Source organism: Felis catus, chromosome D4 (assembly GCF_018350175.1).
Source record: "Felis catus isolate Fca126 chromosome D4, F.catus_Fca126_mat1.0, whole genome shotgun sequence".
Classification (NCBI taxonomy): domain Eukaryota; kingdom Metazoa; phylum Chordata; class Mammalia; order Carnivora; family Felidae; genus Felis; species Felis catus.
The window spans coordinates 17784203-17811298 of NC_058380.1; the positions used below are offsets into that span (position 1 = coordinate 17784203).

Below are 27096 nucleotides of genomic sequence, written 5' to 3' on the forward strand. Positions count from 1 at the left end.
GTAAGGCAAGGCCCGTGGGCCAAATGCAGTCTGACACTGGTTTTTCTACAGAAAGTCTTACTGGAACTGTCACACCCCTTCATTTCTGTCTGTCTGTGGCGCACAAGGGCGGAAGGAGTAGTTGCGAGAGAGGTCAATGGCCTGCAGGCCTAAAATATGAATTATCTGGACCTTCATAGAAAAAGTTCGCTGACCCTTAGATGAAGTAAGGATAAAAAAATGAGCTTAAAAAATTAACACTGTCAACTTGCAAAAAAGAATTGTGAGGGAAACATGCTTTCTGAAGAAGCCAGAAAGCTAGCATGTTGTCGAGAGATAGGGATGATGATGTCATGAAAGACTAGGGTGGCTCAGTTGGTTGAGCGTCCGCCTTTGACTCAGGTCACGATCTCACGGTTCGTGGGTTCGAGCCCCGCGTCGGGCTCTGTGCTGACAGCTCGGAGCCTGGGGCCTGCTTCATTCTGTGTCTCCCTCTCTCCCTCTGCCCCTCCCCTGTTCATGCTCATGCTCATGTTCTCTCTCTCTCTCTCTCGAAAATGAATAAACATTAAAAATAAAAGTAAGTAAATAAAGGAGAACTGGGTTTCTAAAGAATCTGAGAGCAGAGGCTCAGATTCTCGTTGCCAGCGTGAAGTCTGTGACTTGAACCAAGTTGGCTCAGGATGGGAAGTGCTTCAGACCGTCATTGATGTCGTGCTAACCGTGGTGGATGTTGAGCGCTCACCAAATGTCCTTCTTCTTGGCAGGTGGAGTGGATCCAACAGCAAGTGGTAAAAAGACGGACAAAGAGGGATTATGACTTCAGCCGTGCCCAGCCGACTTACTTCAACGATCCCAAGTGGCCGAGCATGTGGTATATGGTGAGGAAGCCTGGCCTGGGGCTGTGTTGTCCAGGGGACGTCTGTGGGGTCTGGAAAGACACAGAGGCAGTGACCAGGGATGGTTTCCTGTTCCAGGAGACCCACCATATGAGATTTGGCTGGACTATGGTCCAGCCATATGGAGATGGACCATGCTGTTTTCTGGATCTTTCTGGAACTTTGCTCTTTGGTTCTAAGGCAAAAGAGAAGGGAGTTTGGATTCACAGAATTTCTGTTGGAGCGCTTACTCTGTGTAGCTTTCTACATCTGGGCCAGAGGATAGAAAAATATACTAAGGTGCAGACAGGCACCCTTAGACCTATCCGTGATCAGGTTCCTCTCTGATACATGTGTCCTCCACCTAAAAACCAGTCTGGGTAATGGACAATGGCTCTCAGAAGTCATTGAAATGACTCTGCTGGTAAGTAGCAGATTCCAGGCTTAAGTCATCTAATATGTGCTTGCTTACTTTAGGTAATGGTTTTTAAACACTAGGGAAAATGGTTTTTTAAACTAAGGGAAAGACTGGCTGGAAAGTATGTGACTTGTAGTTAGTTCATTGGTTCAGGCAGAAACTTTCAGTGAGGGCAATTTGCTTAAGTGTTGAGTAGAGCTGTCCACCTGCTCACCTGCCGTTGCCTCCTTCGGAAATGTATTTCTTTCTCTCTGGGGCACCTGGGTGGCTCAGTCAGTTAAGCGGCCAACTCTTGGTTTTGGCTCAGGTCATGAGCTCACGGTTCATAGGTTTGAGTCCTGCATCAGGCTCTGTCCTGACAGCGCGGAGCCTGCTTGGGGTTCTCTCGCTCCCTCTCTCTGCCCCTCTCCTGCTCACATGTGTGCACGCTCCTGCGCTCACTCTATTTCTCTCAAAATAAATAAATAAACTTAAATATATATATATATATATTTCTCTAGTCTTAGGGTTTTATGTTCGTGATCCCTGAGAAATACGTTACTTATTCTTACTCGTGAAATCCCCATGTCCCCGGTTTGCTCTATAATCTACAAAGAGACCTTTACCTTCCTCTTTTTTTGAAAGTCTTCATTGCTGGCTATTGCTAGGGTGTTTCCCTTAACTTCCTTTATTTTTTGCGGTCCTGTCCCTGCTTCTCTGCAAACCCGTAGCATTTTGTGGGCCCGTCTCATACTTTCCTGCCCCTGTGCCTTTCATTCTTTCCACCCGGCTATTCTTCCTGCCTTTCGCCATGGACTTAGGTGGGGACTCACCCCTTCTTCAGGGCCCATGCTGAGGCGACTGCTCCAAGTGTCCCTTGTCCTCATCTGTCCCCTCTTCCCTTCCTCCGCTCTCCTGGGCCCTCCGTCTCTGCGGCGCGTTGGCACCTTTCCCTTGGCGCTTTGTTTCGTTGCTGTCGATATTTTAATCGTACTCTTGGTACACTGGGGCAGGAGCGAAGTCACTTCTACCCCCCCGGAAGATCTGACCTAGTGCCTCGCGATGCCAGGAACTTGTGCTTATTTTGAGGTGGGTGAAAGCGGCTGGCTTTTCTCCCAATTTCGTTTTTCTTAGTCTCCCCCAGACGTAGAAGGTCGTGGAAATATTTCGGAACCCCAGAGAGAATTGTACATAGAAAACTCTTTCAGGCCAAAAAAGAAAAAAAAAAAAAAACAAAAAAAAACACGGGAGCCATAAAGCTAAGTTCAAAGGGAGGCGGGACTCTAAACAGCATTCGAGTAGAAATCACCTGAAGGGACAGTAGGACCCTTGACAGCTTGTTAGCTCCAAGACCAAGGAAGAGTGAGCCACCTGGGAAGGCATTGGAAAGAGTGTTGGCAGGACCTGGGGAGCTCTGTCTGGTGCTGACAAGATGATAAGAATATAATGGGATTAAGAGAGGGGATGGGAGAGAAATCCCTCTCCACCGCTGTTCATGAGGCCGGGCAGAGGAGACCCTCGTCGCCTTACGTTTCTTCGTGCAAGAAAGAGCTAGTGTGCTGTTGGCACCGGTCCCAGCGAGCGGGGGACGTGTGGGGCAGCTTTCCCTGACCTTCTTACCGCTTCGGCAGGCTGGCCTGGGCTCTGGAGGAAGCATGGCCAAGGCATTAGCACCTCGGCCAGCCTGGGGACTCCGAAGGTTTCAGTACCCGTAGAGCGAGATCTCCTCTCCCCCAAGAACCGTTGCTATTTCTTTGGAAATTCCCTTTGCATGGTCAGGAGAGGTTGAGGGAAGAACTTTTGTTCGGGCATTTCAACGTCGGCTATGTTTCAATACCTGTTTGGTAATTCACACAGGTGACGTGTTTACGGAGCGCTTACCGTGTGCCAGGCGATGTGCTGAATACTTTGAGTATGTTTCTCATGTAGTGTGAGCGAAAGTGCGTGTGTGGATATTGGCCCTGTTTTAAGAGCAAGGAACCTGTGGCTCCTGAAACGTAGATGACTTGTCTAAAAGCACCCAGCCTGGGGCGTCTGGGTGGCTCAGGTCATGATCTTGTGGTGCGTGGGTTTGAGCCCCACGTCCGGCTCTGTGCTGACAGCTCGGAGCCTGGAACCTGCTTCGGATTCTGTGTGTCCCGCTCTCTCTGCCCCTCCCCAGCTCGTACTCCGTCTCTCTTTCTCTCTCAAAAATAAACAAACGTTAAAATCACCTAGCCCGAACGCGGTAGAGCAGTGCTGACAAACCAGGCAGGTTGATGGGAGTCCATAGGACTGACCCGGCATCCTGTCCCCACCCTTCTCCTACTTAGAAGCACTATCCTAAGAAAGATGCTACTCCAGCCCTCCAGGAACTTCGAATCTATCCACAGAGAAGCGGCTAAAATTCAAGGCAGAGTAGTGGGTGCCATAGAGGATGAACAAAGTATCTTGGAACAACTAAAGAGTTTCGAAGCTTCCTATTAAATGGTTGCTTTTCCCTTAACAAAAGGGATGCGGAAGAGGTTATGTACCTTAAGTTGATCTGTCAGGAGTAACGGGACGGGATGAGAGCCAGAACTTCAAATCTGCCAACCTCGATGCGCATCCCCATTGCTTCACTTACTGTGCCCATGAGTTACCTCGAACTCTCCTCAACTGTAACGTGAAAGTATCTGGTTCTTATGTATGAGTTAGCTATTGCTGTGTAACAAATCACAGAACTTAATTTTGCAAACAGCTCACGGGCCCTGTTCAGACAGGGCCCAGCAGTGACGGCTTCTCTTTCTGTGGCGTCTGGGACTTCGGTTGGATGACTCAGAGGCTTGGCTGCAGCTGGAGGATTTGCTTGCAAGTGGCCTCGTTATTGGCCTCATCCTGTGGTGAGGACTGCTTGAGTGTCCCTTTGAGATGGCACTGGCTTCCCCCGGGGCAAATAATCCAGGAAGTCATGTTAGAAGTAGTGATGTCTTTTATTATCCAACCTCAGAAGTCACAGACCATTTCTTCTGGAATTTTCTATCGGCCCCACATGCCAGCTCCGATTTCGTGTGTGAGGGAACTGTATGATGTGGATGTACATACTAGGAGGTGAGGATCATTTGGGAAGCCGGTGGCCACAATTAAATGAAGTACTACATGAGAAGCCCTTAGCGTAGTGCCTTTTCTGACACTAGAAAACCCTCAGTAAATCTTTACTGTTATTATTCTCTGACCTTTTAATTGCAATTAAAAGGAAATACATGCTATTTCCTCTTGTCTGTTGTTTAAACTGCTGCTAGTCAAGGAAGAGGGGGAATCACTTGTCCAGCACGTGCTTTTCAGAGCCTTCTGGTGACACATCGGTGACCCGGCTGAGCAAGGTGCTGATTTTCTTCTTCCTCTCTCTGGACCCTGGGCCCTGCTGGAGTGTTTCTGAGGGCTGCTTGGCGAGCCTCCATAGGGTCCTGCCTTTAGCTCGTTAGCCTGGGCCCCGGCCTGTCATTCTGTATTTATCACAGGAGAGTGGAGATTAAAGAATGGCATGAAGTGTGCCTGGGTGTCTCTTTTAATTAATTTAAAAGCTTTGCCCCTGTGGCTCCTCCCCCTGGAAACTGGTGTGTGAAACCATTATGTCTGGCCTGGAAGCTTGGGCAATATATCCGGGGAAATCTCCAACTGCATCTACAGAGACGATGGCCGTATAATTACTCCTCTGTCCTGAAATACTGTGCTCAGGCTTCCAGGAGTTGGGAGAGTGCAATCCTAAAAATAGCACTCACTTCTTGTTCCATGGACAGACTTCTGCACCTGCTCTTTGTCCGGCCAAGATGGCAGGCACCGAGGATTGGGGGAACCGTGATTTGTGCTTCCTGAGATCAGTAAAGCAGGAGGGGAATATCTAAGCGCCAGTGAAAGTTTGCTGGACAAGGGGTTCCTTCCAGAAGTTTCTCTGGGATTATGTACATAATCCCTCTCTCTCTGTCCCTCCCCCACTCATGCTCTGTCTGTGTTCGTCTCTCTCAAAAAAAAAAAACAAAAACTAAAAACACACCCAAGCTTGCCCCCCCCCCCCCGTCAGAGATTCTTTATGTTTCGGGGCGTGTGGCTTGAGTGGGGGGTATTTTATCAACGCTCACTGGGTGATTCTACTAAGCAGTCGGGACTGAGAAGCACGGCAGCGAGGTAGGAATCCTGTGTCACTCGTTGCCTGAGGTCTGATAAGTAATAAATGCTCCACAAATGCTAATCAAACAAACACTTGAGTAATCTGGAACAAAAGCAGTTCTTTGGTGATCTACATAGGAGAGAAAATAATTGCTCACCTTTGAGTGCTCAGGATATGTCAAGCATGCTGGCAGACTTTTATCTTACTGCCAGGTTTCTAGTGAGCTGGGACCTATTATTATCTTCATTTTACAGATGAGGAACCCAAAGAATAGACACATGAAGTAACTTGTCCAAAGTCCCACTGTTTATCAGGGGCAAGCCCTGGTGTTTAAAGCCAGTTGCTCTGAGCCCTGAGGCCGGCCTCCCAACCTTGACATCCATGGTTCTCAAACTGGCGGGCGTCAGAATCATCTGGAGGGCTTGCGGTCTACCCCTCTCACACACACCCCCAGCCTAGATCTGGGAATCTGCATTTATTTCTAACAGGTTCCCAATCTATGCGGACGTTAGGGTCCCGGGACCCGCCTGAGACCACTTTGTCCTACCCTACCTCAGACACGAGGTTTATATGACTACAGCCAGCTTCCATATTCCCACTATCAGCTGGGGTAAGAAGGGGTTTTTAAACTTAAGGGACATTTTAAAGCACGCTTGGTCAATTTAACTTGTTTTTCTAGATCTTCTACCTTTCTGTTATAACATTTTCTCTTTGGGAAGCTGGCAGCTTTAATACAAGAAGATATTTTTACTTTACTTGCATTGATTGGAAATATGCTTGGCTTCTATATTCTTTCAAGATGCTCCGCAGACAAAGGTTATCTGACAGGAAAGGTCACCAAGATTTGGCCAAGTCTGTGGGAATTCGGTACGATAGGGTTTTAACGTACCCGGCTGGTATAACGGATCATTATGACCCTACTAAAGAAAATTCAGCTGGACTCTAGAGACACCAAGGCTAAGTAAGGTGCCTCTCAAGGGTCTGGAAATGCCAATCGAACAAATTCAGGGGGTTTAGATATTTTTTTAAGTTATGGTAAAATATTTCAGGTATAGAGACACTTCTAAGGATACCACAAATACCTGTCCACCCACCCCCCGACTGAGGAATAGAACATGATACCGTTGAACCCCCCCCACCTCCGTGAGCTCTGTCCTAATAGCATCCCTCCCTCCCCTACAGAGTTAGCACAGATGCTGAATTTGAAATGCAGGGGGGAGATGCCCTTTATTGGCAGATTCTTGTTTGTGGGAGGGATCTTCAGTTTGCGTTTTTTGAAATCCTAAAATACACATCCATGGATGGAATGCAGCGCTTGGGCTACTGATGAACAATCCCAGGAAAACCACCTGGAAATGAAACTTGGGTGAGAAACTAAGTTTGATAGAAAAGGTTTTATTCCTTTAGCCATGTAAATATTTTATTATGTAGAGGCATTGATGTAGCGTTGTACGATATCTCTTGTCTGACTGTTAAGAAATAATCTATTTTGGGGAAAAAAAGAACTAGTAATGATTTTGGACAAGCCCGTAGTTAATAACTTAATTTTTCCCCCCCTCTTGCCTTGTAGAAGGCAAGCTCAATTGAAAAGAAAAAAGTAAAGAAGGGCTTGTGAAATCTTGCAGTTAGTATGACTGATATTCCAAACTTGTCGTCTTAGTACAGTGGAATTCTCTGTGATGAGTAGAGGGTGGCCTATTTAATACGCATCTTTCAAGCCAGGCTCTAATAAATGGGCTCCCTTTTTTTGATGTACCACCCCGAGATTTCATGAAAGCTCTCTGGGTGGTTTTTCTGAGGGCAAAAAAATTATATTTGTCGATCAGCAGAGTGAAAATTAGCTGAGTTCGACTATGCATGGGGGGCATATCTGCCCAAAACTATGAACTAGCTAGGATAGTAATTGTGAAAAGTGATTTTAAGCCACATGGTTCTTTCTCAGCCAACTGGATGGTGTTCAGTACTCCCAGAGTTTGAGACATTGCTGTTTCTGTGGTTGGCACACATCTTCCTAATGATTTATACTGTCATTTGACTCTAATAAAATCTGGTGGAGTTTGTGGCATTATTGTCCTGGCAGCTTGGAAATCGTCCTTTTAAAACACCCTATTTAGCTGGTTTAATTGAAAATGCAACATGGTGCAAATCTGCAACCATGTGGCACATCTTGAAGCAAACAGGTGGTCTTCTGAGAAAGGGCAGACTCCAGCCAAGCTGCAAAAGATGTACTGGGAAGACCTAGTGGGGGCTTAGGCATGAGTTTGGTGTTCTAGTATTTATTTCTAAGCAGCTCTGTGTCCTGTAGAAAGGTATTTTAGATCAACCTTAGCCCATGTGAAAAAAAAAAAAATGAGACATCTGGACTCGGTGTATTTTCTTAAGTTCACTCCTGCTTACCGCCCTCTGGTTCCACATGGCCGATTCAACTGGATACTGGGTCAGGGGAGAGCATGCACTACCAATGGGCCCGTGTCTTCCTTTCCAGCTCAGCCCTATCCCGCGAGCTCCCCGCTGTTGACGGACCGCGCTTTTGTTTCCTTACAACTTCAGATTCGCCGTGTCCCCTGTGTTGGGGTTCCCCAAGACCACCCCAGCTTCGGTGATTCACAAGGAAGACTCACATGATTCCTCATACAGTCACACTCATGGCTATAATTGATTGCAGTGAAAGGATACAACACAGAATCAGCAAAAAGAAAAGCCACATGGCACAAAGTCCAGAGGAAACAAAGCTTAAGCATCCAAGAGACTGATTTCAGTGGAGTCATACGGAAAGCACTTAATTCATCCGGCAATGAATTGTGACAACATGTGCGAGATGTTGCCTACCAAGGAAACTCATTAGGGACTCCGTGCTCAGGGTTTTTGTTAGGGGTGGTTGTATAGATACCCAGTGTCTACCGCATACCCAAATTCCCTACACTTGGAAGGTATTTAGCATAGACCATATCGTTTGCGTAAATACTTAGGCACCATGCAACATTTTGATGAAGGAATGGTGAGAACTTTCCCCAAGTCCCAAGTTTGCAGCTGCCAACCAAGGTATTTAGGGGGGCTGAACGCAAACGTGGCTGGGTTGGAATAATAGCTCCAGCTTCATTAAAACTTTGTGTTCACTGAACAAATAAATTAACACTGAAGAAAAATATTCATTAGTGTTCCCCCCGAAGAAAGCAAACTAAATCCCAAGTATGGTCCATATTTGTTTTACAGACTAGAAAAATCTAGCTGAATCAGAGTTCGTGTTAGGCAGGTATTCATTCATTCATTCATTCATTCATTCATTCATTCATTCATTCATACTTAGAGAATGGCTTTTTTTTCCCCAGCACTTACAGTGTTCTGGATACCAAGGATGAAATAGTAAGTTGACCACAGTGCCTTCTTTAATGAAGAGTAAGCAAGCAGTTTATGGGTAGAAGGTTGAGTTATTTTGCTTAGAAGAGGCTAGTAATTGGCGATCTACCTGAAAAAAAAATCACTTCAGATATTATTTATTCCCGCCAGGTGCAAATTATTACAATCTTTATGAATTTCCTTGAGCAAGATAGAACTTCTTCCATTCTGGTAGTTGATCTTTTCAACTTCACTTTCACAGAGTCAAAATACGTGGGTAGCCTGGTCCTTTGGGCCCTACTCTAACGTGGTGAAGGGTCTGTTAACAGCAACAGAGTTGTGTTTGTCAAGATTTTAGTCAAACCTTTTCTTTAATTAGTAGCTCATTTTCTCTTAGAAAGCACATAGCATGGACCCCTAAGCTCACTCAATCTGTAGTTGTCTTCTTAGTGTGTTGAGGACAAGTTCTTTTGTCAAACGGTTCCTCTGAAATCCTCCTTCTCATGACTTTTCACGCTGAGTTAGGGCTAGTTCCGGTGATTAAAGCACACACTTCCGGCCTGTTTTACCATCTCTCTGCCAATAAGTAGGATTTCCTTTGTACGTACTCCATAAATGTTGATAGAAAATGAGGAGAGGGGGTCAGTCGCTGAGGCTTCATCTGAAATTTTCCAAATTCATAGAACTGAGTTGGCTCATTCTAAAAGATGATGATGCCTTCAAATGTCCTGTGTTGAGAATTCAAATGCTACAGTTATCTGAGGCATCTGGAATGCTATTTTTCCTTAATTTTGGTTAGCAGTGAACTTGGCTGGAAGTCAGTAGAGTCAAAGGAATCATTTTTAGCATTGCAGTGATGGGGAGAATCAAAACACCCAAGCTGCCTGGGGAAGAGAAAGTAATAACCGTCTTCAAATAGAATGCACACGCACATCAATGTGATTTTTCCAGTTTCTCAAGTGTAAGAAAATCCTTGCTAGACTGGCAAGGCCTAGGGATGGGATTCTAGGCTAGCAGTGGCTAATCCAATATGCAAATGGTACATGCTGAGAGGCTTTCTGCACAACAGAGGAAGCCAAAGTATAGTGAGAGAAGTAGAATGAAACTAGAAATTCCAGAAAGAGGATTTGATTATGTAATTGAGTAGGTCAGAATCAAACTTGGGTTATACTGTAGAGGTGCTCTTCGTGATGGGAGAGGATGTGGACAAAGTGAAGAATTCATTCACTTGATTATTCTTTCTTTGATTAAGAGAAGAACCCAATAAAAAATTGCTTCCTTGGGGCGCCTGGGTGGCACAGTCGGTTAAGCGTCCGACTTCAGCCAGGTCACGATCTCGCGGTCCGTGAGTTCGAGCCCCGCGTCAGGCTCTGGGCTGTTGGCTCGGAGCCTGGAGCCTGTTTCCGATTCTGTGTCTCCCTCTCTCTCTGCCCCTCCCCCGTTCATGCTCTGTCTTTCTCTGTCCCAAAAATAAATGTTGAAAAAAAAAAATTCTTTCCTTTATGCTAAGGGGAGAAAAAACATCAGTGTGGATGGTGTCTATTCAGATATTTAGTACAAGATTTATGGAATAGTCTTAAACACTACTTGGAAGAAATATAGCTTTTTTTTTTTTTTGTCTGTCTTTTAGTTTCTTGTTGAGTCGAATCTTGACCCTTGTAAAAAGTCTACTGGGCTGGAAGTTCTGATCCCAACAGACTAAATTAGCATGTCTGAAGTAAAGAAAATGATGCCCGGTAGCATAGGACTGTGTTCTTTTAATGATCTCTTTGCATGGTTTCCTGAAACCCAGTTAAATTAGTGTTTTAAAGCTCGATGTTTGGGTTTGTTACCTAGTGATAGAGAAACCATTTTTATTTTTCAGTGAACGAAAAGAAATTCACCGGGACTCTCAGCAGTAGTCAGTTAAGCATAGCAGGGCTACATAAATTTGTGTTTAGATCATTCCTGCTCTGCTTAAATGTTTTGTACGCCTGTTCTCATTTTTCTTCCACGCCTGTGCTCTGGATCCCGGGCCCTCTGCTTCACATCCACGCACACGACACACACAAGCACACAGAAACCAACGCTGTGCGTGTTTTTGCAATTAGTCCCCTGAATCAGGTGGTCTTTAAGGTACGGAAAAAAGAGTTACAAGACCACCACATTGGAATGGGTCTGAAAAATAACTTAATGCAAGCCCTCAGCTCATGTTCAGTACCCACTTTGTATATTTTTACTAACCAGAAGTATACTCTCCTCAGATAGCCCTGTCTTGCCATAATGAACAATTTAGCTCAAAAGCACTTCCTCGTACCTGATCAGAAACTTATGTCCCTGTCACTTTACACACTCCTAAATTCCGGGTCTGAACTCCAGGTGGAGGATCACATCTGATCCCTATTTCTCCGGCTTTCACTGCAAGCATTGCACAAACTTCTTTGGAAATTGAAAGCAAAAGCCGAGAAAATAATATAATGAACGCCATGTCTCATCTCCAGCTTCCATAATGATCAACTCAAGGCCAATCTCCATTCATTTATTGCCCCCTCTACTTGATTATCTTAAAGCAGTTCACCCACTTCATTCCATCCCTAAATATTACAGTATGTATCTCTGAAAGATAAGGGCCATTTTTTTCCACAGTAAAATCATAATACCATTATCACTTGTAAAAAAATAATGATAATTTCTTTATAGTATCAACTCCCCTGTCTGTTTTCAGATTTTCCCTATTGTCTCCTAATATTTCTATTTTGTAATGTGTTAGTTGGTCTCCTAATATTGTTTCTTTGTAATGTGTTAATTAAGGTCCAAACAGAGTTCATACGCTGTGATCGTTTGGTACTTCTCATAAATTGCTTTTATTCTATCTCTAGCTTACCTCTTTTTTTTTTTTTTTTTTTGGTTGTTTTTCCTTTTTTGAAGCATCTAGGGCATTTAGAGCTTTGTGTGGTCAAGATTTTGCTGACTCCATTTTTATGGGGTCTATTATCATGTTCTATCTCTAATATTGTCACTAAATTGATAGGTAGTAGGAGGGGAAGGCTCGATCCAAGTTCACGTTTGTTTTCGAGAGGCTGAGGATGAGCCTGATCACCACGTTGTTGGTGTGCACTTCCGTCAGGAGGCACAGCTTGTCTGCTTTGGGACACTCGCAGCTACTGTCACGCAGGCCCGTTAGTTATTCGTTAGGGTTTGCAAAATCGTCACGGTCTCTTCCTGTGACTCCTTCTTCATTCATTGGCTGGAATACTTTAATCAAGGGGGACTTCTCATCAGTTACTTGGTAGGTACCACGAGGTACAGTGCCACAGTTCTTCCGTCGCCTCGGAGGTTCTTTTCCTAGCATTCATCAAAAGCTACCAGGGAGGTGTTTTGTTTTGTTTTCAAGTTTTATTACAAAATAATGGGTTTACGTATAGTTGATGTGCTTTATTCCATTGACGTTATTGCTTTAAGGTACCCCATCTTTGGTCAGTGAGAGCGCATTCCTGTTGGCTCCTAGGTCCTTTTGACATGTCCCTAATATTCTTTTTTTGTGTGTGCGGTACGACAAGCTGTTGTATACACCCCTTGGGTATTTCTTGTTCCAGAAATGGAATCAAGCCATTTCTCCAAAGACCCCTTGTTCCTCCTTTTTAAAAAAAATTGATATTTAGAGACACCCCCCCACCCCCCCACAATATGAGTGCTGAGATCCTCACTATTACTGGATTAGTCTTTAGGGCTTTTTAGTTAACAGCGTTGGAAATGTGCCTTCTTATGTGTGAAATCTACCACGAGTTTAGACAGATATGTCCAATTTGAAAGGAGTTCTACAGTTTATCCCCATCAGTCTTACATCTGTGTCTTTTCTCAGGCTGAGAATTCTGTTCTCAGGGATGCCGACCAAATTCCCCCCTGTTACATCTATTATTCCATCATAATTGGGTTTTTTTTTTATTAACGTGTTACAGTTTATTTCATATTCTGCACTGTCATTGGAAGAATCGAAAAATATTACAAAGACCTGCGTTACTTTAGCTTGTACGGGCAATAGAGGGAGAGGGGCCAAATTATCTGTTCCAGCAACCTGATGTCTGGGAATTCATCTTCTGTTTGGAAGGGATGAAGTTAACTTCACTAGGTCTATGCACAGTAGCCTGTAATTATTTCCTCTAATGTGCCTTCTTTAGAAAGGAGTGTATTAAACTTGCCATTCTTTATTAGTTTGAAAGATGAGGTAAAACAGGACTTAGAAACATTTCTAATTGTAGAAGTTTGTCCAAGGAAATAAAAGATTAAAGAGATCTGTAATGATCAAACCCGATTCAATCTGGACAAGTAAAAGGGAATGCGCAATGAACAAATCATTTAAACTGGTTGTACACGCTAATGAGCAGTGAATGAATTCTATCCTCCCAGGACTTGAGAACGAGGAGTTACCCCAGACTGTTCAATAAAAGCATTAATTCAATGTGTAACAGAAGGGAAAAATGAAGGAAAGCAGCAAGGAAAATAATTCCCACAGAAAAAAGTAAATTGGTAATGATTTTATTCCTTCAGCATTTATTGAGTCCCTCCTCTGTATCAGACATAATTCAACCTGCTGGGGATACAAATATGAAAACGTTGTGTGCTCTGCTAGGTCACAGCAGGTTGGGAGATCACTAACTTTCTATACCACCAGTGTAATACAGGCATGCTCACAAGTACCGTGGACCCCTGCAAGTATAGTTAAGCTTTTTGGTGTCGAGTTAGAATCTTTTATTTGATTGCCTCGACCTCAGATTTCTAATGTGGAAATGAAGTGCCTGAAATTAAGTGATGGCGCGTGGTAGGATTTCTTTTTCAGGCAAATGAAGGACTTCCACGGTCATTAACAAAAGTTGTTTCTGAGGGAGCACTGCTTCTAAGGATTGCTGAGAGATAGCTCCAAAGTCAAGTGGTTTGGGACACACTGGTTTGAACAAACCTAAAATGTTTCTTTACCGCAGGACTTCTCAGAGCCTTTTGTATTCTAATCTGCTTTGTGAATTGATAGCAGAGGGATGAAAATGTAAATGAAGAGTTGTTTCTCTAATTTATTTATCCAAGAAAAAAAATATATATATACATATGTACGTGCATATGTGTATTTTTTTTAATTTTTTTAACGTTTTTATTTATTTTTGAGACAGAGAGAGACAGAGCGTGAGCGGGGGAGGGTCAGAGAGAGAGAGGGAGACACAGAATCTGAAACAGGCTCCAGGCTCTGAGCTGTCAGCACAGAGCCCGACGTGGGGCTCGAACTCACGGACCGCGAGATCATGACCTGAGCCGAAGTCAGCCGCTTAACCGACTGAGCCACCCAGGCGCCCCTATGTGTATTTTTTAAAGTAGCCTCCGTGCCCAGCATGGAGCCCAACATGGGGCTTGAACTCATCACCCTGAGATCAAGACCTGAGCTGAGATCAAGAGAGTCGAACACTCAACTGACACCCCACCCGGGTGGCCCAAGAAAAAAATATTTTTCATGAAATGTTTCCTTTGAGATCATTTGAGTTGTAAGTTATCGGAAACTTCAGTCCAAACCGGGGGGAAAGGAAAAGTAATAGAAGAGAGAGAATTGACGGGCTCATAGACTGCAGCCTGGATCAACGCCTCTGTTGATCCAGAAAGTACAGCCGTTCTCTAGGACCCCAGTTCTGCCACCAGTCAGGGCGGCTGTGATCTCTCCAACTGTTGGCTTCTTTCTCCACCAGGCTTTCTGCTCATGGTTACAAGAGAGCTGTCAATAACGCCTCGTTCAAATCTGATGGAAACGGTAAGAGCTTTTGCTCTGATATTCTGAGAGAAGTTCTAGGGAGCACACCCCTTCTTGTCCATCTCTCCTCCCCTCTTTCCCTATTCTGTTCACGGTTTCTGACCAGTAACCTTGTCTGCCTTGTCAGACATCTCTGGGGGCGAGGTGACTTAGAAGGAGGGCAGAGCCTGAGTGGCAAGAGGAACGAAAACAAGAGGCTCTGGGAAGGAGGTCTCTCCACCCCTGACTGCGATCTGGGGACACGGATGGGCACCCTTGTCATGCGTGTTCCATGAGCAAGTGAAGGCGGCTGTTGATACAAAGGCTTCAGCGGACCGCTTTAGAGAAGAGACAGCTGCCTCAGCAAGGGCCCAGCGTCTGAGGGCAGTGGGTGGTCTGGGGGACACTGGCATGGCTTCCTCTTGGCTCCTGGTGCTTCCAGATGCCGACTGCCTCTCTCTGGATCATCCTGAAGTCTGTCATTATGGCAGGGGCTCTTTGCTTTGTGCCCTTGGGGGCTTAACTGTGTGATATGTTCAAAAAAAAAAAAATGTGCCTGTGGTACGGTCTCTCCAGTGGTTCATTGTGATAAATTTGAGATCCCCAGATAAGTTGAAAGACTAGTAAGAACACATACATTTCATTCACTTGGATTTACCAAAAGTTAACGTTTTCCTTTACACGTACGCACACGCATGCACACACACACACCTTTTTCCAGAATTTTGAACGTTGCAGATGCTGTAAAAATGCACCCCCTAATATTTCAGGATGCCTCTCCTAAGACTATTTTCCCAAATAACCGAAACGTCATTGTCGGTTTTAGGAAAGTGATCTCATCCAGTTGACTGTCTTCAGATCTCGCCAGTGGTCACAAAAAATTTCTTTGTAGATCCATTCCTTTTGATCAGAACTCAGAATCCTTTGTTGCCATTGTTCTCTCCATGTCTCTATTTCCCTTAATCTAGAAGATCCCCTCTCCCTTGACTGGCTTGAGGAGTGGTCTTTCATATTGATGGTTTTGATGAGACCAGGCTACCGGTTGTAGAGTAAGTCATACTTTGGATTTGTTTGATGGGTTTTTGTTTTGTTTCGTTTTGTTTTTCCGGGACTGGAGGAAGGATTAAGCATTTTTGGTACAAAAACCACCCAGGTGACATTATACCCTTTCTGGTGCTTCATGTCGTAAGGTTAGAAGTCCCGTTTTTGGTGGTGGTAAATTTATTTACTCGTCTGGTTGAGGTATCTGCTAGATTTCTCCACTGTAAAGGTGGATTTTGTCTTTTTAACTAATCAAATTTGAGGGCTAATATTTTGAGACTTGTGAAGATTTTATTGCTTTTCAACCTCTCCCCATGATTTTAGCATCTATTGAGGATTCCTCCCCAAGTTGATATTAGATCAGTGGTTTCGAGATGAGGATTTTCCAATTCTGTAATCCCTTCATGACTCTTCCTTTTTACTATTCTTATGAGCTCATGGATTCTTCTTAAATGTAGTGATTCATTGATGACATGATTTCTGTTTGGTTCTTCACTTGTCCTGAGTCTGGTGAGTGGGTGGCTTTTCAAGTTGACTCCTGTGTTCTTTTGAGAAGTCCCCAGTCTGTTTTTTTAGTGCTCCCTCTTCTATGGTACAAGAAAATGTTCACTTTGTATTTTCTCTACCTCAGACCCAGATATAGCCATTTCTCCAAGTTGATGATTTCTCCTGTTGAAGAATGATATATATATTTTTAAGTTTATTTATTTATTGAGAGAGAGAGAGCACGGGAGGGGGAGAGAGAGAAAGAGAGAATCCCAAGCAGGCTCCACACTGGCAGCTGTCAATTTAGAGCCCAACACAGGGCTCAAACTCAGGAACTGGGAGATCATGATCTGAGCCAAAACCAAGAGTCGGATGCTCAACTGACAGAGCCACCCAGGCGCCCCAGTGAGGAATGATATAAAGTCAAGATCTTGGTAGTAAGAGTGTCCTTCATTCTAGGCCCCTTTTCTTTTCCCTTCCCTCCCCTCCCCTCCCCTCCCCTCCCCTCCCCTCCCCTTCCCTTCCCTTCCCTTCCCTTCCCACTGAAATAGCTTTTCCCCATTGAGGGAGAGGCCATTGCCCATTTTGAATCTTTTTTTTGTAAGTTTTTTTTTAATTTATTTTTGAGAAAGAGAGAGAGAGCCCCCACAGTAGGAGGAGGGGCAGAGAGAGAGAAGGAGACACAGAATCCCAAGCAGGCTCTAGGTTCTGAGCTGTCAGCACAGAGCCTGACGCAGGCTCGAACTCACGAACTGCAAGATCATGGTCTGAGCCGCAGTCGGACGCTTAACCGACTGAGCCACCCAGGCGCTCCAGTGAGGAATGATATTTTAAAGTCAAGGTTTTGGTAGTAAGAGTGTCCTTCATTCTAGGCCCTTTTTCAATCAAAGAGTCTAGAGATCAGGATCATGTATCTGGAGTTGGTTGTGTTACCACGATTTAATCCACTAATACGGGTTCTTCCTCTTCTTAACCCATTTCGTAATTCTCTCCCCTCCCTCCCACAGTGAGAACCAGGGTTTTTATCAATATTAATAAACTTACTACTGGACGCACAAAATAGTATTGGAATGACTTTACCGACACCACTGCCAAAGACAGATTTAAGTAAAATTCAAGATTTCTTTTTGTTCTTAGAATAAATCCCCCTGTGGCAATCCAGTCAGGCTACTTGAATCAAAAGTTGCTTGAACAAATACTTTTTCCCCTCTATGATGATATCATTAATTTGATATCTAGTTAGGTTAATTTGTTTCTGTTTGGTTCAATTTAAGAGCACCCTCCCCCGTCTCTGTATATTTAATTTTATTAATTTATTTTCTTTTGTAATATGTAAAACTATGGTTCAAAGTAAAATGCTTAGGATCCTATCCATGCATTTTTTTCTTCTTTCTTTTATTACTTAACATACCCTGGAAATCACTCCATAGTAGTTCATGGGGATCTTTCTTCTTTTTTACAGCTGTGTTGAAGGTGAGTTACCATAGTTTATTTCACTGGACATTGATGAACACAATTAGGTCGTTTGCAGTATTTTGTTTTTACCAGTAACTCCATACTTGGTAACCTGATGCATATGTTTCTCTGTGTCGTTAGAGCTTTATTTTCAGGGGAAATTCCTAGCTGTGGGATTGTTCAGTCAAAAGGCAGATGCAAATGTTAGAGTTTGTCTAACCCCCTTTGTGGGGGCTGGAATCATTTATATTCCCATCGGTGCTTTTGAAGAAGACCCGTTCCCCTCACCTTACCGTGTTGTCGGTGGTGAATCTGGACGAGTTTGGGAGGTGAGAAATGGTGTTTCTGGATATGTTATCTGATATTAGTTTACAATGCCTATCATTTTCATTACCCTAAGCCATTATTCTTGGACATTGGGAATACTGTGTTCTAGAAGTCAGATTCTGCCTTATGAGTGAATTTTAACACATTTTCTTTGAGTGGCAACTTTTAAGCTCATGGCATTTATATACATGACCAAAAAGCCTCAACTCTGCCATACTATTTTACCATATATATGTGTATATATATGTGTGTATATATATATGTGTGTGTGTGTATATGTATATATATATATATAATGTATGTATACCATTTGCATTGTGTTGTTTTCACTGTGTTTCCTTGTGTGCTTTGTTTTTGCTTTTTTAAAATAATTTTTTGGGGGGTGCCTGGGTGGCTCAGTCGGTTAAGCATCCAACTTCAGCTCAGGTCATGATCTCGCAGTTCATGAGTTCGAGCCCCACATCCGGCTCTGCACTGGTGGTGTGGAGCCTACTTGGGATTCTCTCTCTCTCTCTCTCTCTCTCTCTCTCTCTCTCTCTCTCTCTCTCTCTCTCCCCCTCTCTCTCTGCACCACCACCCCCCCTCCCACTTGCACACATACACACTCTCTCTCAAAATAAATAAATAAACTTAGAAAATAAAAAAATAAAACATTTCGTTTGGCTTTTGGGAAAGTTTCGATTTTCATTTTAGTGATTATTACAAACAACGTGTATAGGCTCTCATTTCCTTTTGTCCTCTCTTAGGCTTTTATGTTTGGTTTGTCAGCTTTAAATGATAGTCTTCAACTCTTAGAGTCCCAACTATTCATTAGTTTATCCTATCTTACCATTTCTAATTTTTTCATCTTCTATTTTAAGTTCCTTTTTCCGGCTTTGTCAGAACATGTAACATATACTTACTTTCCTTCTATCCTTTTCCTACCATTGCTGTTAATATCAGATTATAGTTATAGTTCATGCTCATTGTCAGTTCTTTTGCCAGTCATGTGTTGGTTGGATGAAGCATATCCCCTGCTACACTCCCTAGAGAGGGTTTATTAGTGTAAAATTCCCTGAGTTCTTAATTGTACAAAATAGTTTTTATAGCCTTGATACTTGAAGGGTATCTTAATTGATGACTTCTTTTTACCTTGCTAGTGACACTCTTCTCTCTCTCTCTCTCTCTCTCTCTCTCTCTCTCTCTCTCTGTCTAGAGGCACAGAGGATTTTTTTTTTCTTTAGAGAATTGTTAATAATTAGATACAGTTATAAGTCTATTGGATCTTCTTTGCCTGTTTTCTTAGCTACTTGCCCTTGGATCCTTTTAATCTCTACTTCGTTTTTTTGTTCTGTTTTTTTTTTTTCTATCTGTATGACTTTCCTCAGTGCTCCTGATTATCGCTTCAGTTGAATTAATTCTCTGCTAGAGACCTTATAATTTAATTATTGTTTTTTTAATTAACACATTTTTTAAAGTTTATTTATTTATTTTTGAGAGAGAGAGAGGGAGTGAGAGGGGAAGGGCAGAGCAAGAGGGAGAGAGAGAATCCCATGCAGGCTCCACACTGTCAGCACAGAGCCTGATGTGGGGCTCGAACTCACGAACTGTGAGATCATGACCTGAGCCGAAACCAAGAGTCAGAGGCCTAACCAACTCAGCTTCCCAGGTGCCTCTAATGATGACTTTTTTTTTTAATTTTTTTTTTAACGTTTATTTATTTTTGAGGCAGAGAGAGACAGAGCATGAACGGGGGAGGGGCAGAGAGAGAGGGAGACACAGAATCGGAAGCAGGCTCCAGGCTCTGATCCATCAGCCCAGAGCCCGACGCGGGGCTCGAACTCACGGACCGCAAGATCGTGACCTGAGCTGAATTCGGCTCAGCCACCCAGGCTGAGCCACCCAGGCGCCCCTCTAATGATGACTTTTAATATAGTTTTATCTTTGATTTATTTCCAGGGTGTTAGTCAACACTAGTTTCACATCTTTCTGGGTGTTTTCCTGTCCATATGTGTTTTAAAATTTTTAATTTGAGCTCGCTTCTCATATCTTCAGGCTCTACATTAGTGTCTTTCGTTAGAGTTTAAGTGTCAGAGTTTTGTTCTGTTGCAGATTCTTGAGCAGGAATTTTAGAAGCTGGAGTATTTCGATTCACCTTTTATTTCGTGCTTGTAGAGACGTTGCGTGGATATTTTCCCACTGGCTTCCGTTTGTTTTGAAATGTTTTTCTTTCCTAGGCCATTAGGAGCAGTTATGTGTGGACAGAGGTGGCGAGCTCAGATGAGTTGTTAAGTTCCACATTCAAGAGTGCACTGGCCTCTCAGTACACTACAGTTTATTCGCTTTCATCACCGTTTTTGGAGGGAGTTGGTCTTCTGACCTTGTGACTTTTCTTTTCTTTGTTTGTTTGTTTTGGCTTCTACTGTTTCTCTTTTTCCTATCTCCTTCTCCAACAAGTCTTCAAAGAGTGCTCCTTCCAAGTTGCCCCCTCTCCCCCCAGAAGATGGCTCCCAAGACTGCCATCTCTGCTCCTTTGCACGTTGAGCCCTGTGTGGGTTTCAGATCTGTTCTTAGCATTTCTCTACTGAAGATGGAGCTTTCTCTTTATGTGGTGATTATACCTGTGTTATATGGGGATTCTGTTCCCTCTCTTTACTTGTCTGCTTGGTCTCTAGCTGACTGTCTGCCCTGGAGTGGTCTCCAGAGCCAGTTCTGCTGGATTCGACGGTTCTTCTACTTCTGCGCCAACGGGGGGTTCATTGTGTTCTTTTTCTCTTGGTTATGCTGTGGATTTGTATGACCCACATTTTAATAATTTCTCCTGTTCGGTCTCCATGTGTTTTTTGAAGGCGGCACGAAGAGATCACAATCTAGGTGGTTTTCATTATCCTACCGAAATCAGGAGTAGATGCTCCAGAGCCTCTTCTGGATGTGAAGGAAATGGAACATAGCAGGTTTCCTTCTCTTTGCGTCCCTATGGTAGCGATCTTACTTCTTCTCCGGGAAACACAGATGCAGTGGGTTGAACTAGGAGACGTCACAATGGGTAACAAATTATTACCATTCCAGAGAGTTACCTTCCGTGAGACTTACGGTACTAAAGGTTGCCAGATTTAGCCAACACAAATACAGGAAGCCTGGTTAAATTTGAAACGTAATAATTCCAATAAATAATGAACAATATTTTAGTATACCTTTGCCAAGTAGGAATGGATCAAAGGATGGGTCTGATACTGAGGGGCTTCCTTCTCTCGTGAAGAAAAGCTTTTTGTGACTCTTCCTTCCTTCCGGAATGGGATACTGGGGAGGGATGTGGTATGTGAAACCGCAACAGTTATCTTGCAACCTGGAGGCACCTTCAGGGGACAGAGGTCAGCTACATATGGCGGCTGAGCAGTCACTGAGCACCTGGTCCCTTAATGATATCATTAAGATGCTACACCCAACTCGGAATCCCCTAGTTCCTGATTTCTTGAGGAACAAGTAAATAACTTTCTGACTATGATTCATTAGGTTTTCTTTTCCTTATAGCTGAAACCATTCCAAGCTAATACAGACTTATTCTCACTAGGAAGTAACTTCAGGAATTTTATAGATTCAACCCATTGTTTTTTACAGGAAGGTTTATTTTTTTTGTGAGATACAGGCTTTTGGGAACAGTGACCGGTCACTTCATTGTTTACCTTGCCCCTTTCTTCCCTCCTACGGAAAATAAGGGTGTTGCAGAATGAAATGGAGAGGGTGGGTTTTCCCACATGTCACCTGGGCAGCTGTTTGAATCTCTTCAGATCCAACTGAACATCTTTCCCCACTTTGTCAAGCTGGAAGTCTCTCCCCTAAATCAAAGGTGGAAGCATACCCCTGTTAGACATTGGGATGTCTTGGACCGTGATTGATTGTGGAGTATTTATATTAATTCCCCATGGAGAGCCTAATTGGATATAGGTAGAAAATACAACAGATGCTAGAAAACTATGTTCTAAGATACGGAGTGTAGTCTTGGAGAGTGTGTTCATGGGAAGTGTAAACGCTAGTGTTGAGTTTAACTGAGCCATCATTTCTTTCATTAGTAAATGGCGGGGAAAAGTGACCCATGTTACAGGAGCAGTGTTCCAGTTCACCCTGACTATGCTGTTTTAAGAGTTACTAAAGACAAGGTTCAATGCCCACACCCTAAAAATGAAGATGTACCACTCTATTTGTCTATAGCACTTTCCTGGCATTGCTGTTTTTCCTCCAACCAAAGCTATTCCATGGGAGGCTATTAAAGCAGGTGGCTTGGCTAGATTCTTAAAAGGATTCGACATTTTTTTATTAGTAAGAAAAACATTTGCAATTATACTGAACTTGCTAGTGTAGGATAAAAATGACCTTGTTTTCTTGCCCATTATATTTCAGGGTCTAGAGAGAATCTCACCAGGTTGAAGAAGCCATCTTTTCTGTGGGTGCCTTTATTGAATAGCTAATCAAATGTATTATGGGGAATCCTCCGTCTTTTCAGAAGCATCTTCTACTTGCCACTAGGAGAAGCATTAGATGTATCGTTGGCCTGTCCAAGCAATAAGTGTTATGGTCCTTTGAGGCAACTTTGTAGATGTTATGCTGGTTTACATCTTTAAGTGGACATCGGAAGCAAAGATGTCAGGTGGATTCAGGCAATTATTTTTACCCAGTGTAGAAGGAACAGTATTAAAGTGGGCTTGTCTGCAGCTATCTGAATTGATTTTGTTGGTTGTCAAAGGTGAGATTGTTTTTGCTTTGCGGTAAAAAGAGATTTATTTTTCTGTTGGCCCTATCACAGTAATGGCACATGTCACACCCTTTGTTGCTGTGGGTATTTTATCTTTGGAAATTTTTCGTTTTTAAATTTTTATGTGAAATGTGAAGTGGTTTTTGTTTTGCTCTTCTTCGTTTTAATTTTAAGTGGCGACAGGCTTGCTCTGGCTTACTCTTCTAGGGCTGGGGTTCGTTGCCTCCTGATCCTTACAAATATCTCTTTTCAAAATGAAGGTTCTGTGTTCAGTGACTAAAGGTCAGCTCAATTATAGCACAATTGTAAAGAACTCAAGGTATAAATTTAATAACACATTTCCCTTGATGTTATCTCACATCTCTTTCTTTAATTTCCTCCGTAACTATTACCGTAATCTCTAATTATACTATTTGTCTCATTCGTCTATTTATAATCTGTCTACTCCAACTTAAGTGTAAATGTAGTGAATGCCAGACCCCGTTTTCTCATTCCCCGATGGAGACTCAACTTCTAGAAAACATTTAATTCGTATTGGTTGGGAAGTTGAAAACAAACTAATAACACGTAAGTGAATGAATGAAATGTTGCGACAGTTAACAGATGTGGAGAAATGGTGTAGTGTAACTGCTATTACTCTAGCTATTATGGGGTAGTGTCATCATATGTAGATACATGTCCTTCACAAGGGTTTACAGATAACTCAACTGGGACAAATATACCTTAATGACTAAATCTTACTTACACATAAGGTTGAAAACTCTCCAGCTGTTCATGTAAATGAAGAAGCCATCTTTAATTTCCATGTCTGTCGAAACTTCAGGGGCCTGCAGCCCCGAGGACATCTGCCTGCAACTGAATGGGGGACCCCAGTGAGAACCACCTGACTGACCAGTACACTGTTTTGGTTCCACTGTATGTACCAAGCCTATTCTTTGATTATACAAAAACCTAAAGCCTGGCTTATCCTTGGGGGATTCACATTACTAGGAAAAAGAAAAGATGTGCGGGTGTCACCCGGGGCTGTTGTGTTGGCGGGAAAGCAAAGGGGAATTCAGATTTTATATGCAACTGCAGCTAGTTATGACCACGTAGGTCTTGACCGTCCTTTCTCTCGATAGGCTTGCTTGATTTTTAGGCATAAGAATTTGACACACAGACACTATTATTCCTTCTTTGGGGAGCTTCTGTACCACATTTCCGGTAGGTTGCTTGTGGGAATCAATGTGTTTGAGGTAACGACTTATTAGAGGGTGTGGCAAAAACCCTTCAGAGCCTTCAGAATGTTCGGAAAGTTGAGTCAGTAATCTCCTACCCAGAGAGATCGAGGTTAAAATCCGAAAAGGCTGTCTGAAATTCGGTATCGCATTAATTTTTATGCGTAATTCCAACAGGCAACTCTTATTTGTTCTCTAGTGGTATCTACTTCGTTGCCTTTTCTTGAGACAAAAACACTTTTAATGTTTTAAGACCGAACTTCTGGGGCTCCTGGGTGGCTCAGTCGGTTAAGCGTCCAACTTCAGCTCAGGTCACGGTCTCACGGTTCATGAGTTGGAGCCCCCATTGGGCTGTCTGCTCTCAGCACAGAGCCTGCTTCAAATCTTCTGTCCCCCTCTCTCTGCCCCTCCCTCCCTCCCTCCCTCCCCACCCCCCGTCTCTCTCTCTCTCTCTCTCTCTCTCTCTCAAAAATAAATAAACATTGAGAAAACTGAACTTCTGCTGCTCTGTCTGTTAAGTTTTAACAAGTTAAGCTTGTATTTTTTTAGGAGAGTTCAAGTGGTTCTTATTCTGGAAGGGGAGGAGCTTATGCACGAGTTGTGGACATCCCTTGAACACGCGTGGATTCGCTGTTACGTGGACTTGATTCTCTCTTCCTCTTCCATTCTTTTGTGTCCTCTCCCTTCTACATATGAATCATTTCTGGGACTTGATCTTGATGGAAAAAATCCTTTAGGAGCATTGGATCTATGGGAATCTATGGGGAGCTGACTTAGGGAAACTGAAGTTGCTTTTACTGTTCAGAAGTTCTGCAGCGTCCTGGAAAGGGGCACATCCTTCAGTAAACACTTTACAGAAGTCAAAACGTGGTAGGACTTGGAAAGATACTTGCATGTATTGTCTGTGCGTTTCCTTGTCTGTCCATCCTCTGTGCCTTCCACACGTTTATTTAAAAGAAGCTGATTCTGTGGTCAAACCTCACTGCAGAATGACTGAGGGCTTGGGAAGATCTTGTGTAAGTCTATCCCTGTTCTTTCTCTTTTTTAAAAAATATTTTTAATGTTTTTATTTTTGAGAGACAGAGCATGAGTGGAGGAGGAGCAGAGAGAGAGAGAGAGAGAGAGAGAGAGAGAGAGAGGGAGGGAGGGAGACACAGAATCTGAAGCAGGCTCCAGGCTCTAAGCTCTTAGCACAGAGCCCGACACGGGGCTCGAACCCACGAGCTGTGAGATCATGACCTGAGCCGAATTATAACCGACTGAGCCACCCAGCCCCTGCTATTATTTTTCGTAAGAATATTGCCCTTCATGAAATAAGGTAATGAAGAAACATGTCATATTAGTAAGGCAGGAAGACTGTATTTAACTATCTGCAAAAGGTAATCACATTTTTCTTCCCTGACCTTAAATGTCTCCAACATTGGAAACAATTGTTTTCTGTTTTTCCTCAAAATTGCTTTTGTGATTTTGAAAAGATAAACGTAGTGGGGCAGTTGAGCTCTGAAGCCAGTTGATGATAGTTATCCAAACCATACCACATCCTACTCATTTTAAAGCATGGGAAAAGTCCTGCAGTCTCCTAGCCCTTCTTGTTGAGATCTTGGTGGAAAAAAGAAAAAAAAAAAAAAAAAAAAAAAAAAGTAGACCCGAGTCTCTGAGCCAGATTTATGCGTAGAGACCAAGAGGTCGAGGAGTTCTATGCAAGCAGAATTTTGTACACAATGTAAACAAAGAAGTTACATGTTAGAAAAGAATGAGGCTTGCTCCTTATTAATGTTTGTATAATTATTAAATAATGCAACTCAATTGCTTTTAAAATTCATTTTCATGAGCTCCCACATAGGAATTGTTTCCTGGCTTTATAAACGCTTAGGGGAAACATTTTAATTGAGATCATCCTTAAGTAAACACAATTTACTGATGTACTAATTGCACAATTTGGGCAAAGAGTAGATTACAAATTCTTGGTTTTGGGTCCCTAGTCAGCCAGGAAGAAAGTCACTTGGTAAAACGGAGTTTCTCCTCAACTCATGGGAGAATTTACTGCATGACTAGAAGGGAAGACAATATACAAATGGAGCCATTGACTGAAAAGTGGGGGAGAGTCCGGAAATGTTCACCTCCATCGTTGCCATGAGTCACAAAGGAAAACAGACCTGCGACCCAAGCCCCTCTCCAGCCAGTAGAGATTTCCCGCCAGACCCGTAAGGGGATAATAGCTCGTCTGTCACTGGGTTGTGTCTCTTATGAGGTCTTCTGCCAGGACTACTGAACATCATTAATGGTACATTAGCATAATCGCATCCCCAAATGAATATCTGCACTTATATAATTCCTTGTGAAGCCTTCAGTCTCTGCACATTTCCTGTGTTATTTCTTAAATCCTTTCCTTGGCAGAGTCGAATAAGCAGGTGTGCCCTAGTGGGAGCCAATGTGTGGAAGACAAAGATTTCTAGATCTTACTTGAACCTTTTCTGTTACCTGCTCCCTGCATAATATGTCTTGACTATGTAGATTATCTTCTGCCTTTTACCCAGAGTAAACTTCTGCTGACTTAAATAAATATCAATTTGCAAATTATTGAGTATTTTTACTGTGAACTCTACAGGTTATAAAGATACATAATGCAGACTCCATTACTTCAAGTGGCTTGTCATTTCATTGCAAAGATCAAGTCCATATATAATCAGAGATTGCTGGTGTGAATGCTGCATGGGGTGAGCAGAGAAAGGCTGGGCTTTCCAGGAAGGGAAGGTTTGAATGAACGCACAGCCATCTTAGAATTTGCTTTAGGGGGTGTCTGGCTGGCTCAGTCTGTAGAGCATGTGACTCTTTTTTTCTTTTTTTTTTTTTAATTTATTTTTTTAATTTATATCCAAGTCAGTTAGCATATAGTGCAGCAATGATGTCAGGAGTAGATTCCTTAATGCCCCTTACCCATTTAGCCCACCCCCTCCCCCACAGCCCCTCCAGTAACCCTCTGTTTGTTCTCCATATTTAAGAGCATGTGACTCTTGATCTCAGGGTTGTGAGCTCGAGGCCCACATGGGGCGTGGAGCCTACTTTAAAAAAAAAAAAAGAATTTGCTTTAGAATCACATATGTGATACACTTGGGTATCCTCACTGCTGTTCGTCCCCAATTATCCAGCCAACCCTTCTCTCCCAGATGAGTTTTTCCACTCTAATGCTCCAATTTTCTCCTACCTTTCTGTTTGGCCTTCTTCCCCCCAGGCTAATAACCTCATATGGTCATTAGCTTTTGCTGCATAAAAACCATGCTCAAAACTTTGTGGTTTAAAAAAAAAATAGCTATGTATTAGATTTGTGGTTCTACACGTCCTCAGTTGGGCTGAGCTCAGCTGAGCCATTCTCGGGTTT

General features: G+C 43.1%; 1 protein-coding gene across 9 annotated transcripts in view; it reads left to right on the plus strand.

The window, feature by feature from the left end:
- Positions 1 to 27096, plus strand: part of PCSK5 (proprotein convertase subtilisin/kexin type 5) — a 461238-nt gene that overhangs the window by 89564 nt on the left and 344578 nt on the right. For 8 of the 9 annotated variants that reach the window (XM_023243354.2, XM_023243355.2, XM_023243356.2 and 5 more), the window contains one exon: positions 747 to 860. In XM_023243354.2, the coding sequence (XP_023099122.2) occupies positions 747 to 860 (114 nt within the window). Of the gene's footprint in view, positions 1 to 746; positions 861 to 14152; positions 14484 to 27096 lie in introns of those variants that run through there. The other variant, XM_045043147.1, reaches the window with a different exon arrangement.